This window comes from Monodelphis domestica, chromosome 2 (assembly GCF_027887165.1).
Source record: "Monodelphis domestica isolate mMonDom1 chromosome 2, mMonDom1.pri, whole genome shotgun sequence".
Taxonomy (NCBI): domain Eukaryota; kingdom Metazoa; phylum Chordata; class Mammalia; order Didelphimorphia; family Didelphidae; genus Monodelphis; species Monodelphis domestica.
In genome coordinates, this window is record NC_077228.1 from 403,197,769 (window position 1) to 403,214,839 (window position 17,071).

A 17,071-nucleotide genomic window follows, 5' to 3' on the forward strand; every position below is an offset into this window, starting at 1 on the left:
TTCTCTTCCCTAATACTGACTCCCCCAGACACTGGTGCACACCTTCAGCCTAGAGCTATTCCCTAGAGTTGCATATCCACAGTGCCGCAGAACCCTGCATGCAGTCCCCGCAATGTGTCCCCTGCCATCTCCCTCACTGGTGTTTGGCACACAGACAGGTTCTGGCCTAAGAGCTCCTGGAGCTGCTGTCTCTGCCCTCCTAGGGGCCCCCTCCAGGCTTTGCTACCCAGGTCGCCATGGTTTGGGCTGTACTATCCCCCTGCTCTAGGGCCCTAAGTCATAGACCTTTCCTGCCGACCTCCTCAGTTGTCTTGGGATGGAAAAATGTTTCCTCCAGCCTCTTGTTGGCTCTGCCATGATTCAAGGCCTATCTGAAGCAGTATTTTAAAGTGGTTTAGAAGGGAATGTTGGGAGAGCTCAGCCTATAAACCATTATCTTGGTTTAGGATGTTGGGACCCTCTTTTCTTTTAAAAAATATCTCTACTAACAGCATTTTGGACATGGTGAACTTTCTCCCCTCGTCCTATACATGACAACTCAGAAACTCTACTTTTGACTGCCTCGAAGCTTCAGGTTTCTAGTGTTCTGCATCCGGTGTCAGAAGATCTATCGATATTCCTCACCTGCTGAAAGAACAGCCCACTCACTAAGACCTCCTTTGCAAGAAGAATCTGTGTATCTGTGATTTTAGGGTTCCATCTGCCCTAGTCCACTCCTCACAAAACAGGACAGTTCTTCTGTACAGTCTGTAGAGTAATTTCATTCATCATCCTGGGAGGATATTAGGAGTTTTGATTTCTCCAGCCTTGGAGGTTAATTGCACTTTAGCTTGACTCACTTTTCTTGAAGATGTAGCTTTTGGGGATATCCATAGACCTTGTTTCCATCAGTGTAGCTGGAGACACCCACGCCAAGGTCTGGAGCCTAGAGAGACCTCAACAAAGCTCAGAATCTAGAGCAAATATATATATATGTATATATATATATATATATATATATATATATATATATATATATATATATATATATATATGTATACATATATATTTTTTTAATTCAATAAAGTAATTATGTTTTTAATATAAAATACTCCTTATGATGTATTTCTTTAGTTTTTATTGTATTCTGTAGTATTTATTGGATTTTTGTGATCTTTAAAGCTATTCTCTTTAACTGAGAAAAGTGAATATTATTAAAATGATTCTTCTGTTCCTTTTCCTCTTCCAGTGCTATCAATTGCCCTTATTCAGAAATTAATTTGAACAAAGATCGTATCCTCCCAGATCGTTTAAGTGGTGAGATGTCTCCAGCTAGCCCATCATTAACAAGGAATAAAAAGGCAGAAATAAATGAACGCTCCTCATCTCCTGAAATCAAGTAATTAAAATAATTATAATAATAATGATAATGGTAATTAGTATAAGACTGTCATTAAATGCTATTTTATGTTTTCAAATGCATTACTCACAATATTGCTTAACTCTAAAATAATTATGTAGTCAAAAATGAGAATATAAAATAATTCATTTGAATAGTGATTAACCCTTGAAAAACTTTAATGTTTGGTCTATATTGGCATAACTAAGTCAAGGTTCAAATCATGACTCATAAACTTTATAAGGAGAGGGAAGCTTTGAGGTCCTTGAGACCAACCATCTATTTTATTGACAAGAAAAACTCTGGTTTAAGGGTAATATAACTTGCCTAATTTTGAATCTATTGCTCTTTCTCCTTTTTATTTTCATCTTTCTTACCTGTGTGTTTATGTAATGGATGACAAAAACCTGAAAATTCATTTCTCTTACTTAGGAATTAATAAAGTGGCGCTGATTGAATTCGGCAGACCAACTTAGAGTCATATAGGCAATGGCTTTTTTGTTTTTCTTGTTATTGTGAAATCAGTTACTGCTCTAAGAGCTTAATCAGTCATTTTAATGTATTTAAATTCATTTCTAGAAGTGGTATAAAGGAAAGAAAAATTGTTTTTAACTAGTTCTATTTAAGAATAAGAGGCTATTCAGGAATAAATACAGTAGCCAAAATCTTTACTAGTTGTTAGTGCTAAGATAAATAAAAGTGGATTTGGTAGAAAAGTAGTTCTAGATAACATTATTTTTAGAGATTTAAAAAATATATTTAAAACCTGTACTAATGCCAAGGTTTTCTGATGGTGAAATATTTATATTTTATAACCTCCTTATTCCATGTTGTATGAAGTTAAACATCTGAACTGATACTTTTAAAATTTCTTTGCCAAATAAATATCCATGAAATATCACCTAGAATTCTATATTACATTTTTTTGGCCTAAGTACTGTCTATAAATGGCATTGTTCTCATGGGGGAAAAAAACAAAACAACAATTTTGACCTTCAGATCAGAAAAAAGTCCAGCAGTATATGACTTCAGTTATTGGCTACAATGATGTTTTTAATCTTTAAATAATTAAATTAAGAAGACAGATTGGATTTTAAAAATCTTTCTGTTTATTTAAAATATCAACAGAAAATATCCTAGTCCTGATCACACTGACTCCAAATCGTTGATTCAGAATCGATCATCTGGAAAATCTGTACCCGAGAAAAACGTACAGGATGATATGGAAGGTAAACCTCCTTACAAGAAGCCGCTGTTGTATGATGATAACGAAAAGAAGCCATCTAGGTAATTTTCTTTTCAGTCACTTTAAAAATAGTTGCCAATAAGATTAATCCTTTTACTGTTGGCAGCAAATGTCAATCATGCCTACCATGAAGGATCTAAGAATTTCACAAACAGATATCATGTATTTGGCATTTGTTTGTGAAATCCCTGGAAACATAGGAACTCTTCACATATTCACTCCTCAGATTTTTTGGGCAAATATCTAAGTAATAATGATAATAATTCCTCTGTGTATCATTTCATCCCCACTGCAAGCATTTGAATGTACTTATATTTTTCTAGTTATGAAAAATCAAAACTTTTCTATTAAGACTTGAATAAGAAAACCTCACTATAATATTATTGTGGTTTTTTTTAATGGGCAAGATTTTTGGAAATTGCTTTTTGAAAGCTTTAGAACCTATACTGTGAGAGGTTTGGATTTTGGTTTTATGAAGAGGGTGGGCTAGGAATGGGAGAATAAAGATTTTTTTATGTAGTTCATGATTTGGGGTCCATTATAAACTGAAATTCAGGTAACATCTGAGCTAATAATGCTGAAGTTTCTTTGCTGGGTATTCTTTTTCCATAATATAATTAAGTAAAACTTTAACTAAAAACTAAGACTAAACTAAAACTAAAACCTTTACAGTAAATGGTAGTTCCATCTTGCTTCCTATCCAAAGAAATGTATTTATTGAAGTACCAAAAGGACTTCAATATTAAGAAGCCTTATACAAAAGCTGGTCCCATAACATAGACACCAAATAAAACATCAAAGAGAAGCTCCATTGTTCCTACCTCCTTAGACTTATTTGCCTTCTTAGAAAGGATAATTCATGTGAGTTCATTTAAATTTTATTTATGCATATTTGGTGTCTGTTTCATACAGAACAATTTTCTAACTGTTGTGGCAGATGGAAAAAAAAAATCACTATGATATGTCCCCTCTTGACATGGAACTTATAGTCCCAGAGAAGAACATAGTGCATACATAAATAAACATAATACCAATGAGGGCAGGATAAGCACATGAGACAAGCACTAGCAAAAGTTCTGTATTGGATTCAAGAAGTGAGAAAAGATAATTTCTGATGGCAAGGGGAAGTAGGATCAGGAAAGTATCCATGGTGGAGGTGTCATTTGAGGTAAGTCTTAAAAGATCTGCAGTATTTCAGCAGGCAGAAATTGGGGGTAAGAATATTACAGACCCAGGGAATGGAGTAAGCAGAGGAGGGACCTGAACACTAGGGTCATCCGCTTTTTCTAGAGTATAAAGCATGGGTTGGGTGTGGAGGTAGGGTACTATTAGTGAGGGCCTTGAAAGCTACATGAAGGAGATTGCATTTTATATTTTTTGTGGTAGGCAGCAATTGAAAGTAGCTAGACTCAAAAAAAATTTTTTTTCAGACCCACTTTCTATCCATCCCAGCATTTGCCCTCTGATAGTGGTACACAGTAGTATGGAAACATATACAGTTGTCTTCTTTTTTATCAATTTAAAAGGTTAACAGAGTGAGCCTCAAACATTTCTCTTCTTTATCAACTTAAAAGGTTAACAGAGTGACCCTCAAACATTCCTCTTTTCCTTTTATGTATTTTAGTAAGCACTTAATAAATGCATGTTGTCTATCTTCTTTTTATCTAAGTAGCATGTGAATCTGTTTCCGTGTCCTTGTAGGAACTCTTGAGAAATTGAATTATACAAGTTTATTTTTTCTATAAAGTAATACTTTTATGTATTGATTTAAATCATTTTCCTCAGGGAATGAACCGTTAACTCCAGTACAGGGGGAGTTAGTAAGTAATAAATGTATCCTTTCTTTGTACATACTGTTCATAATTTATATTCAATATGTATTAATTTTGAGACTTCAATGAAATTATTTTCAGTTCTTATCTTAGCACATTCAAGAATTTTAATCCTTTTAATTTATCCTTCTGGATCTTTCTCAATTCCATTGTATCTTTCTTGAGGTTTGGTAACTGAAATTAAATGTAGTCTCCAGTTTCTCCTGTAGCCTCATTTATGTGAGAATTCCAGCTACCTATGCATATTATACTTCTTCCTACCTATATATCCTATACAGTTTTTATCATCTTTCCCCAGAAATCTTATCAGAGGATACTAGCTGATAGAAGGCTTAGCCTTGTATTTTTTTTTTACTTAAGAATTCTTATTTATGCAACCTTGCAAATGAGGGTAATGGACACATGTCTTGGACATGGCAAGAATAGATTTGTTTGTGTTGTTGTTTGTTTTGTTTTTAAAATTTATTTAGTCAATTTAGAATTTTTGGATACAAGAATCACATTATTTCCATCCCTCCCCTAACCCCCATCCTTCTAGTAGCCCACGCACAATTCCATTGGGTATTACATGTGTCCTTGATCAGAACCTATTTCCATATTGTTGATGTTTGCATTAGGATGTTCATTTAGAGTCTACATCCTCAATCATATCCAATTGGACGCATGTAATCAAGTAGTTGTTTTTCTTCTGTTTCTACTCCCACAGTTTTTCCTCTGAATGTGTTCTTCCTTGTAGATCCCTCCAGGTTGTTCAGGATCACTACATAGAAGTCCATTACATTCAATTGTACCCCAGTGTATCAGTCTCTGTGTACAATGTTTTCCTGGTTCTTCTCTTTTCACTCTGCATCAATTCCTGAAGGTCATTACAGTTCACATGGAATTCCTCCAGTTTATTATTCCTTTGAGCACAATAGTATTCCATCACCAACATATACCACAATTTGTTCAGCCATTCCCCAATTGAAGGGCATCCCCTCATTTTCCAATTTTTGGCCACCACAAAGAGCGGAGCTATTTAGCCTTGTATATTTGATGGTTTTAGAGATTACTAGTTTACTATTTGGCATATCCAGTTTTATAAAGCTGTGACCTACCCTCCAGCTTTCCTTTAGCTGCAGTTTTACTGGTCCCTGCAGCCCTCAGGAATTTCTGTAACAACCACTGACTACAACGATGGACTCACTAAGAGCACATTGATATTACAGAATTGTTGCTGTCCCTCTGATGATTATCTAGAGTTATTCTGTATTGAAAAGATAAATTCAGATACTCTGATGTTTACAGATTATTTGTAGTTTTGAGGGAAAGTCCAAATGTGAACTTCCCTTAGGGCTCAGCACAAGGATTCTCTCTGATGTCTTTATATGTAAAAATAGATTATTTTATTGTAAATATAAAAGGATATAAAAGAATATAAGGATTAAAAGGATTACTATGCTACAGGGATCTATCTCCATCTAAATCCACTGGATCTGTAGGGATCCTCTTCTTTCTTGTTTTCATAGTCTACACTAGACTCCCTAATTTCTAAATAACTCCCCAAATTCCTTATTCTATGCTACCTATCACTATATCCTTATAAATTATAATTAGTAACTATAATTTCAGTTATAAAGAGCAGAGATGTAAAATGGCTGAACTGTGATGTTCAATAAGTCTAAAACCAAACAGGATTTCTGTGGTCTTCTCAAGTTGAAACCAACTGACACCCTCAGTTCATTTATAAGTAGATTCAACTCTAGTGTTTCACTAGACTGGTAACAGGGAAACACCAAAATCTTTCAGGATCTATTTTCTTCTTCCTCCAACTCCAGGCAAAACCAGACAAAGATCAGAAATGGCAGCAGGTCCCTTTGATTCAAAGGAAATAAGTCAAAACTGTCTTCACTCAAGGGAACAAGCCAAGCTGTCACAGACTTTAGTTGGTCCTATAGATCTTCTCTCTCTCTCAGAATTCCTGTGAACTTTGCCTCAGATCTCTTCCAAAAAATCCAATTTTTTCTGCAGTGAATTACTCTGTTCTTTAACCTTGAAACTAATGATATAATACTTAACTTTTTAATATTATCCTTACAGAATGTATTTTGTTTGTCCAAAGGTTTTTTTTAATATTATAATCCCCATTCTTTTGCATTTATATCCCTAGTGCTTAGCACAGGTCCTGGTATGTAATAGATACTTAATAACTATATAATGACTAACCAATTTATAGTATTCTGCAATTTGAGCAGTTTTCCAAATATAGTCCAGCCCAATCTCAATTGGGCATATGATTATCCATTTGTAGCACTTGAATATAATTAAAGTACATATAATAATAATAAATTTAACAAGGAGGTAATAATTTTTTATGGACTGTTTTTCTATGGAGCTGAAACTTCTATATACCTTCTTTCTTCATTTTTAGTGAAAATGTCATTATTCACATGGTTTAATTCCCCCAGTATCTAATACTTATTATTGGATGAAAATTTCATAATTAGAAGTCTAATAGTTAAATTAATTTTTATGAAAATGAATTTGTATGGAAATTGTTATTCTTCATTTCTTCTGTCCATTTTCCTACCACTGTCTCTGCAGAATTACATGGGCCTCACACCATTTATCATTTTTATTATTTCTTAGGTTTTTTTTTATCATAGACAAGACATTATTCACCTAGAGGCCAGTCTTCTCTTGATGAGCACTCTACATTTAGTTAGGGTAGCTCTCATGTAGCACACAATCTGAAGCTAGTCTATCTAGGCTTAATGCTCTTCCTGTCATAGTTTTCAGGAACTCCCGGTCATTTTCATTCTGTGATCTTTTTGAATGCTCTTACACATAATAAATTTTTAAACCTCATTTTGTTGAAATGCATAGAATAAAGTAAACATATATTTATAAGTATATGTAACTGCTTACTTAAAACTATTAGTTTGAAGAAAGGCTGCATTTGGTACAAAAAGACTTGAATGGAAATGCCAGTGCTACTTTTTATCACCCATAAAACCTTGGGCAAGTCATTTTCATTGTAAACACCCTAAAGAAACTTTTCCTAGGATTAGTTTTGGATGTTTCTAATACCTCCTATTTTAGCAAGCCTTTTATTTTTCTTACATAAACTCAATTTCCTCATCTGTTTAAAATAAGAGATTTGGACTAGAAAACTTTTAAAGTCTCTTCAGGCTCCAAATCTATGAAATTTAGAGCTCATTTGAAATTAAGTAAAGCATATTTTAATTTTGGAGATATTATCTAATTCTTGTCCATACAAAGTCATTTAAATAAGTTTACTGAAAGAATTTTCAAAAGCAAATAGAAATTAATTTGTTACTCTTAAACCTCATCCTGATTTCTGTTGAGTTATTATCAGATAAGAATACATAAAATCCTTAACTATTTCATTTATTGAAATTTTGAATCAAATTGGTGCATTTGTGTATAATAGCCATAGTGTTAATTTTAGTTAAATGCTCCAGTCTCTCTGGTGCCAATTGCTCTGATATCAAGGCAACTATTCAAAGTGCAAAGGAGAAAGTTCTATATGTATTATTATTAGGTGTCTTTAAAGTTGTTGAAACAATATTGGAGCAGAGATCTTATTTGATTTCTTTGAACACTATCAACGTCATATTCATTGGACTCTTTAAAATTACTAGAAAAGCAATAACATCCAGTTCTGTAAACAAATATTTTGTTCTCAGTGCTCTGGCCTTCTTATAGAAGATACATTCATAACCTAAATTTCATTTTTTGTTAGCTCTTCTAATTTGTTCACAGGATTAATTAATTAATAGTGTACCCTGGAGGGATTCTTTTTGGTATCTTGTTAATATCAAAATAGTTAACATTTCACATATTTTATACTTTACTAACAAACTACATATTAATAAGCAACCTTAATAATTTTGTTATTGTCTACAGAAGAAAACACTTTTTGACCTAATAACATAATAGTAAAGATTTTGCATAATTTGATATGGAAGGTCCCTATAAGCTCTGTAATTCTGCTAGCTTGTGATGTGACTCGGTTTTAAAACCATTAACTATTTAACCATAAATAAAATTGTTCTTGCATTTCATCTTAAAGCAAGTTCATTTGTAGAACATTCTTTGAATGCTAACCATGGAAATGAAATTCAAAACTTATTGGCCACAATTTGCCCTTTATCCCTTTCTTCCTTTTCTTTACTATAAGTTACTTCTGTCATAAAGTGAAGAGATTAAAAATAAGAATAACCAAATTGCTTATAGGTATAGCAAGAATTCTTTGTAATTTATGGTTCCCCAAACTAGTACTTTAATTCTTGCTTTCTTATTCACAGATAACTGTTACTTTTCAGTTAATTACTCATTTTGACTGTGTTTCAGTTCTAAAGTGGCTTCAACAAATCCAAACCAAGTTGTTGTGGCAGAGAAAAGATAGGTAATTTTCAACCACATCCCCAGCCAAAATAAAATTTCAAAAAACAACTCCTGTTGTACCTGAGATATGAAAGGAAGTGCTGGTGGTTAGGGTGACATGCCCCTGAGTCCAGGGGCTGCCTCTGCAACTTCAACACACTGTAATGTTACTTTGAGCTCAGATACATCTGAACTTTGTCACCCATCCATTTGGTGACATTTTTCAGTCCCTGCTAGTTGATTTGTGAAAAGAAAGGATGACCCAGGAAGATTGGGTAAACCAGAAATGAAATTAGCAGACGCTATAGGCAAAAATAATATTGGTGAAGAGGAAAATAGAAAGACCTTTAAAGAAGGCAGAGTAACCACTCTTTTTTTGAAGATACATACCAAAAATAGAAAGTAAGGCATGTAACCCAGGATGAACATATATTGATGGCTCTCAAATAGACCTGTCATCCCCACACAGAAAGTTCTGGGACACCTCCCTCTCCTGAGGCAACCCCTTTTCTCTCCAGATTCTACTCCAGATCTCCTCTGTCACTGTACCAGATATATGTGGCAGGCACACATCTCTCCATGTTATGTCTTGCCTTGTATTTATTATTAAAGAGTCAGTGAATGGAGTTATTTCTGGTATATTTTTTAAAGAATCTTAATCAACAGAGAGTAGGGACAATGGGAACAAGTTTTCTCTTCCTTTTTTCGTCATTTGTGAGATAATAAAGATGCAATCTGCTTCCCCCCCCCCATTACCTCCATTATTTGTGTTTAATTAACTTTCAAAAAGATTTTGATTTGGTGGGTAAGTAGATATTTGTGTCAGAAAGAACTGTATTAAAATATGGCTGTAAAGAGTTACCAGTTGTGCGACCCAGGGCAAGACATTTGACTTGTTTTGCCTCAATTTCCTCATCTGTAAAGCAGGATAATAATTGGACCTACTTCCCAGGGTTGTTATGAGGATCAAATGAGATAGTCATTATAAAGCATGGTGCCTGGCACATTGTAAGCACTGAATGAAAGTTAGGTGTTATTGTTGTTATGTAGGTCATTAGTTGTTGATGTTCTCTGGGTCACCTTTCTTGATTTTTAATAAGGCTTTTGATTTTTCCCTCATGTTTATTTGGTATATTTTTCTCTTGAAGATACCTGGTAAATCAGTTCATAGCTGTATCACCTCTAGCCTGGATCTTCTCTGTATAATTTTTATCTAGTCCAATTGCATTTACCATCTTAATTCTCTCTAGTCCATTTTTACTTCCTTTTTAAGTAGAAAAATGAATGCTGTGGACTTGTAAATCTGCTATCAGGAATGTTTGAAGTGTCTATATGTGTTTTCATCCAGAATCTTATGTGTGGGTGTATTTCTTTTAGCCTTTTGTTTTTATGCTATTTCCCCTATCACTCATTTCCATTATTGAATGATTCCTTGTCACAGCAACAGTGACATGGCCATCTGAGCAAGGCCAGTTTACAGAGCAACCATGTATTATAGAGTGTGGCCCGCTCTTCATCCACAGTCACAGGCACCTCGAAGGCAGTGTAGTCCAACCCTCACCTTCTATTGATGGAGAAACTGCTAAGAGGAGAGTTGAGTTTTGTTTTCTTTTTCCCCAGGATTGAGATGGTGTTTTGTGGTACCTCTTAGGTTTCATTTTGTTCAGTTACTGTAGTAACCTCAAAGGTGTGTATAACTTTTTCTTCTTTCTTCTTGAGGCACCTCTTCAAGATACATCTATTATTTCTTGGAATTCTTCATATTTATTATATCTTATACCACAGTCACTTTTGATTACATTATTTTGTTGTTCAGTCGTTTCTCAGTCATTTCTGACACTTTCTGACCCTGTTTAGGGCTTTCTTGGCAAAGAAAATGCCATTTCCTTCTCAAATTCATTTTACAGATGAGGGACCTGAGGCAAACAGGGTTAAGTGACTTGCCCATGGTCATACAGCTAGTTAGTGTCAAAGCCTGCATTTGAACTCAAGAAGATGGGCCTTCCTGACTCCAGGTCTGGCATCTATTGACTGGGTTCCTAGCTGCCTTTTTGATAACATTAATATACCACAATTCAACCATTACCCAGTTGATAGGTGCCAAGTCTAGCACTGGGAATGTTAAAAGCTTTGGCTGAAGCTCCTTAAACATTCCATGTATATAAAAATATGTGTAGAGGACTGTCACTTACCCCTGACCAAGTTTCCACATGTGTACAAAGGGGATTATCATAGCACCTATAATGAAGTAATATCTGTAAAGCACTTTGCAGACCTTAAATCACTGTAGAAATGCTGGTTATTATTATTGTTGCTGATATAATTCAAATCGAATATTCAGTGGAAAGTCACCAAGCTTTTATTAAGTGTCTACTGTGTGTCAAATAGTGTACTGAGCATGGGGAATACAAATAAAAAGAAGGACTGTGCTAGGTCTGGAAGCAGGAAAGGTGGGAGGAAGAGGGACAATTCACATCATATACCTTCAGAAAACTTATGTGGAAATTTGTTATTACATATAATTGGTAAAAAAAAAGAAATAGCTTTATTTTAAAACATAGTTTCTGGCTTCAAAGAGCTTCCCATCATCTAACAGGGGAAGAAAACTCTCAAAAAGAGACTGGAAAGGAGGGAGTGGGGGGTTTGGGGGTCTCTTTGTTCCTGGAGTTGAAACCAGGTAGAACTGCAGGTGCTGCTGGTATTTATTGTTTTGTAGCTGTTGTTACAATGTTTTATTGTTATTGATAATGAAAAAAATGTATATTTCAAGTAACTGTAAAATCAAGTAATAAATAAGCCCCTGCTGTTTGCAGACAAATAGTATGTTAACAGAGGAGAAGAATTGGAACTACAATTAGGTTTTTTTTTCCTTTTCTAGCAAAGAGGAATTTCCCCTTCAGATAAGAGTGTCAGTTGTTCAGAAAAGTTGAAATCCAGGGGAGTGGAGGATTAGAGAGGACTCTAAATGAGCTTCAGATTCCAGGCTAAACATAGTGTAAGAACCTGCAGGGGGGACTCACAGTGTCATTGTCAATGAATGTGGAGAAAAGTTTGGAATTGGAGAGTGTCCAGAAGAATAAGGTGGGAAACATTGTTCTTTTTTTTCAAAAGGGGGAAATGTTGGGTCCAATCAGATTCAGGGCACTGAACACACGGTGCCTGCAGGACTTTCAGGTGAAGGAATGGAGGCCTGGGAACGTGAAGGCTTACTTACCTCCGGGCTCTAGTAGTCAGTGCTGGAGCTGGGCTTCTTTCTGCTCTCATCTTTGACATGGGGATGCGCAAGCAAGGAGATGCATTAGGAACCGTTTTCCTGCTCTTGGGCGGAGAGCTAACAGGAGCTCCTCAGGGATGGCCTTGGGTGTGGACAGAGAGATGAGGCAGCGGGGTTGGGGTGGGGCGTTGGAGTTGCCACCTTGTGAAGATTGGGGCAACGATCATGAAATCTGTTTCAGGCACGCGTTTGTACCTGGTACATAGTAACTACTTCATACATGCTTGTTGAATTTCAAGTTTGTAAGTCTAATAGGCAGTTGATATGGTGGGACTGTATTGTTCAGGAGAGAAGTGGTGCTGAGTGCCCAATTGGGAGGTAGCTTCATAGAGAAGAAACTGCTTGAGACAGGAGGATATCGTTGCTGCTTTTAGATATTTGAAGTATGCTACGTGGAAAAGAATGTGTTCTGTTCTCTTTCTCTGTTCTTAATGAGGACAGCATTACAGCTCATGGCTGGAAGTTAAAGCAGCAGACTGGGGCACAGCATGAGAATGTTTCACTAGTGACAGCCGGCCAGTGAGAGAATGGATGCCCTTTTGATGTCCTGAGTTCCCAGGCCCCTTGATCTGGAGAAGGCACCCCTCAGGAAAGCACCATACAGTGAGAGCTTAGATTTTGTAGAATAGGGCACTTCAAACACTGAAATTATATACTCATTTATGTCTCTTTTTAAGTGGCAGATTATCGTTACCAGCTGGGCCACCTTGAACAAATGACTGAACTTCTCTGGGCCTCCATTTCCTCACATGTAAAAATGAGAGAAGCAAGAGATATTTTTAACTAAATGATTTCCATGTTCCCTTCTAGATCTTAATTTACAAACCTTTGAGTGTCGATGCATCCCTGACCATCAAGAAAAATTCTATTCCCTGTTGTTTTTTTTTCCCCCATTGACATAGGTTTATGCCCTGACCCTGTAGCTCACTGGGTATTCATTTTATATGAACAACCAAATGAGGCTGGAGATTTATATTTTATGTAGCAAAAAAAAAAAACCCCTCAAAACTAAAGCCTTTATATTTACTGCTGTAATGTTTGTCTCACTAATATTTACTCAGATGCATAATTAAGGTTCCATAGTAGGACATCCAGAATGTAATACATAATTACGAAGAAGAGAATTATAGGTCAGTGAAGCAATGTAGCTCAGTTAAGAAGGCCTATTTGGATTTAAGTATGTTTTAGTTAGATGCTAACTAATATTCTTTAGTAAGTAGAGCTTTAACTAAAATTCTATAACAATTCCATCTGAGAAAATGTCAGAATAAAATGGGGACATTATTTAAGAGGTTTGGAATCCCAAGAGAGAAACCAATTTTTAGTGCAAGCAGAAAGTAGGGCTCCTTACTTATGGAAACACTAGCATCTTCTCTCCTAAATTAGAGATGGTAGTTTTTACTTTTAACACAATCAAATGGCAGTGTCAGTGGTACCATTAATATGTAGTCTCAACTCTTAAGTTTAATTCTTCATAATAGCAAATGTGCTATCAGCCTGAATATATTAGACTTGATTTAGAACAGAATCTTAACCTTGAAATATGATAGAAAGAAAAAATCTCTTGTTATCCATATTTTGATTTAGAGGAAAATATCACATTTTTTAAAAGTATTTTAAAATGACATATATATGCATTTATTTATAATATATATATATCTACATCTCATAATTTCAAGTGTATATGACAAAATTTATATGTAGTGATTTATGATTTATATAATACTTATATTTATATTAATTTGTTTAGAGTTGTAAAGAGGTTTGGAGGAGAAGGAGAGTGAGAAGACTTTCCTGGGTTTATTATCCATGGTTATAGATCTAGTAAGTGTAGAATAGAATTAGAATTCAGGTCTTTATGACTCTCCCAAGGCCATCCCTCTATTCATTATGCTATGCTGCATTTTTGCTCACATTACTAATTTAAAAAACAAAAATTGAGAGAAAGATCTTTAATGTATTGGAGGTGGAATCTCAATGAAGGATTAATAGAAAAACTTAAAAACGAAGCACAAGACATGAACATTTGGAGGAGTTGCCATCTGTGCCGATGGGGAGCATCTTTGCTGATAAAATCCTAGTTCTTTCAAAGTTTCAGAGGCAAATATTAGTGTGTGTGTGTGTGTATATATATGTATACATTGTAAAAATTAAAATTTAGGGGAGACTGAGGCAGGTAGAAATTAGTTTCTCTCTGCAAGGAGTATTATATTTTATGAGGTTTATTAAAGGTTGAGAATTTAAGAATATACAAGTAAGAAAAGGCACGTGCCAGGAGGGCCATAAGGCCCACCGAAAATTTCACTCACATCATGAGGCGCGTCTGTTTGCCAGCGGAGACAGGAAGTAAAGAGACCCCGCCTATGGGGAAGACCCTTTAAATAAAATTTTGCTCTTGTCCCAGGTGAGAATTCAGTGAGATTAGAGGGCTGGGGAATGGAGTCCAGAGCTCAAATCTCAATTTTACAACATATATATACACATTTTTACATGTATATGTCTAGTTGTCTAGCTTTCTTTTGAAAATCAAGCATTTTATTCATATTTTCTTGGGGTACAACACAAAATAATTTGAAATTAACTTCAGTTAAGATATGAAAAGTAAAAATTGAAATACTGTATGATGAAAAAATACAAAATATAACTAAAGATAGCAGTTATCATTTTGCTTCTCTTTGAACAAAACAAGCCTACAGAAAGTTTGGGAGACACTTCCTTTCCCTTTCTTCCTTGCCCTTAAATTGTTCTTAGGAATATATTTCGGCTACTACATAGGAGACTCCTTAGATTCCATTTAAAGCAGTAGAAGAGATTTATGCATTTATCCTGCCATTTGGATTTTTTGTTCAACAATATCAAGGCAGTTTTCTTGGATAATTTCTTATAGTGTGATGTCAAGGTTTCTGTTTTTTTCTAGGTTTTTAGGTAGACCTATGATTCTCAAATTGTCTTTCTTCGACTGTTTTCCAAGTCAGTAATTTTCTAAATGAGATATTTTATGTTTCCTTCTATTTTGTCATTCTTTTGACTCTGCTTTATTAATTCTTGCTGTCTTGTGAGATCATTAGCTTCTACTTGCCCAATTCTAGTTTTTAAAGACTGGTTTTCAGCTATGATCTTTTGATTTTTACTTTTCAGTTTGGTCTATCCTGCTTTTCATGGCTTCCAGAAGGTCAGTTCTGATCTCCAATTTGCTTATCATTTCATGTGATTTCTGGGCTTCTTTTTCTAAGTGGGAGACTCTGTCTTTTAAACTATTATTTTATTTTTGAACTATTTCCCTTTTTTTTTGCCAAGTATCTTCTGTTGTACTTACTTGGTTCTTGAACTCCAATTTGAGTTCCTGGAAAGCATGTGACCAATTTCCTTTGGGGGGGGGGGTTGTGGGGGAAGGTTTGGATTTGTTTGCTTGTTTGTTGTCCTCTGCTATCTCTTCTGTAGTCTGGAGTTTTCCTCCATAGAAATTATCCAGGGTCAAGATTTTTTTTTCTTATTTTATTTTGGTAGTTGTAGATTATAGTTCTTGGGTGTTGGTGGCCATTGCTTGTGTTAGTTTTTTTCTTCCCTGTCCAGTCAGAAGGCTGAGTAAAGATGGCAAACTCTCTGTGTATTGAGCTAAAGAGCAGGTTTTTGCCCTGAGGCTATTTTTCAGTCTTTGCCACATGTGCTGTGGGCAGCCCTTCTCTGTCCTATCTCTGCACCCAGTCTCCGCATTCCTCAGCCTCTTGGGGTCCCAAGTTTTGCTGTTCTCTGGGGTAAGTCTGTGGTGTCCTCAGCCAACCCCTCTGAAAACCTAGTGATTGCCCTGTGCTAGCTTTGACTTTGGCGCCATAGGTGGAGTGGGAGAGGGGTGATCATCTTGCACTTTGATAGGAGTCATTTTACCTCCTTTATAGCGTGGAAATGCCCAAACTCTGCCTACCTTCAAGGCTGCATCCTATGGTAGAGTCCCTTCGCCTTCTGATTTTGGTTTTTGGCCTTTTGAGGTGCTTTATATTGGTAGCTGATGAGGAGAGGAAGCCCCTTGCTTCTACTCTGTGGCCATTTTAGCCTGGAAGTTGCCATTTGGATTTTTAACAAATATAACCCCATCTAAAGTAGAGCTACATTGATACAATAGAAGAGTACTTGGATCTTCCTTATATTTTCTACTGAAAAGGATAAAACTCAGTATCCATGTAATGGGAGAAAATTACAGAAGAGGCCTGGGTAGGGAGAAGTGGATAGTTTAGCAGGGATCGAGGAATTACGGCAGTTCTGCTTACAAAAGACCGTGGCACTCCAGGGATTTCAGGAAGGATGTGGAGCCTGTGTGTTTTGAGAATCTTGGGCAGTCCATTTGGAGAAGGACCATTTGCAAGGACAGTGTTCCAGAGGCACAGCAGATGTGTTTGGGGCATGTGCTACCTCTCAGGTGTCTCCTGGGGTGATGAGTGGAGCATCCTGGCTTTTGAGTTTCTTGTCTACAAGTCTGTCTGTGGTTATGCTCATTTACCACATGGGAATGGGCCCATTTTCATCTCAAGATTCAGGGTCAGTGGAGGCCACATCCCGGACCAGAACCACTCTACATATTCAACACAAAATCCACTTTTATTGTCCCCACCCTTACTCCAGCTTCCTTATTTCTTTCAGGGATCCAATCATTCTTGCATAGATTTACAACCTTGGAGTTTTCTCAAATTTCCAGTGCCTCCCAAACTTCCAAGAATCCATTTGGTTCTACCTACCACAGATTATACATGTGTAGGCACACAGAATATATTTTCCAAATTAGCCATTTTGCAAGAGAACACAGACCAAAAAAGAAAAAGAAAGTAAAAATGCATGTTTCACTCTGAGTTTAGAATTCATTTTTCATCCTAAATCATTCAGAATTATATCTTGTCATTGTATAGTTAAATCATTTATAGTTGACCATCATGCAATATTGCTGTTTTGTGTATAATGAT

General features: G+C 35.8%; 1 protein-coding gene across 10 annotated transcripts in view; it reads left to right on the plus strand.

The window, feature by feature from the left end:
* L3MBTL3 (L3MBTL histone methyl-lysine binding protein 3) overlaps positions 1-17,071 on the plus strand; it is a 176,203-nt gene that overhangs the window by 141,928 nt on the left and 17,204 nt on the right. For 9 of the 10 annotated variants that reach the window (XM_007484546.2, XM_056818759.1, XM_007484548.2 and 6 more), the window contains exons 19-20: positions 1,229-1,378; positions 2,507-2,665. The exons of the other annotated variant lie outside the window; for it this stretch is intronic. In XM_007484546.2, the coding sequence (XP_007484608.2) occupies positions 1,229-1,378; positions 2,507-2,665 (309 nt within the window). The remainder of the gene's footprint in view (positions 1-1,228; positions 1,379-2,506; positions 2,666-17,071) is intronic. 10 annotated transcript variants of the gene reach the window in all.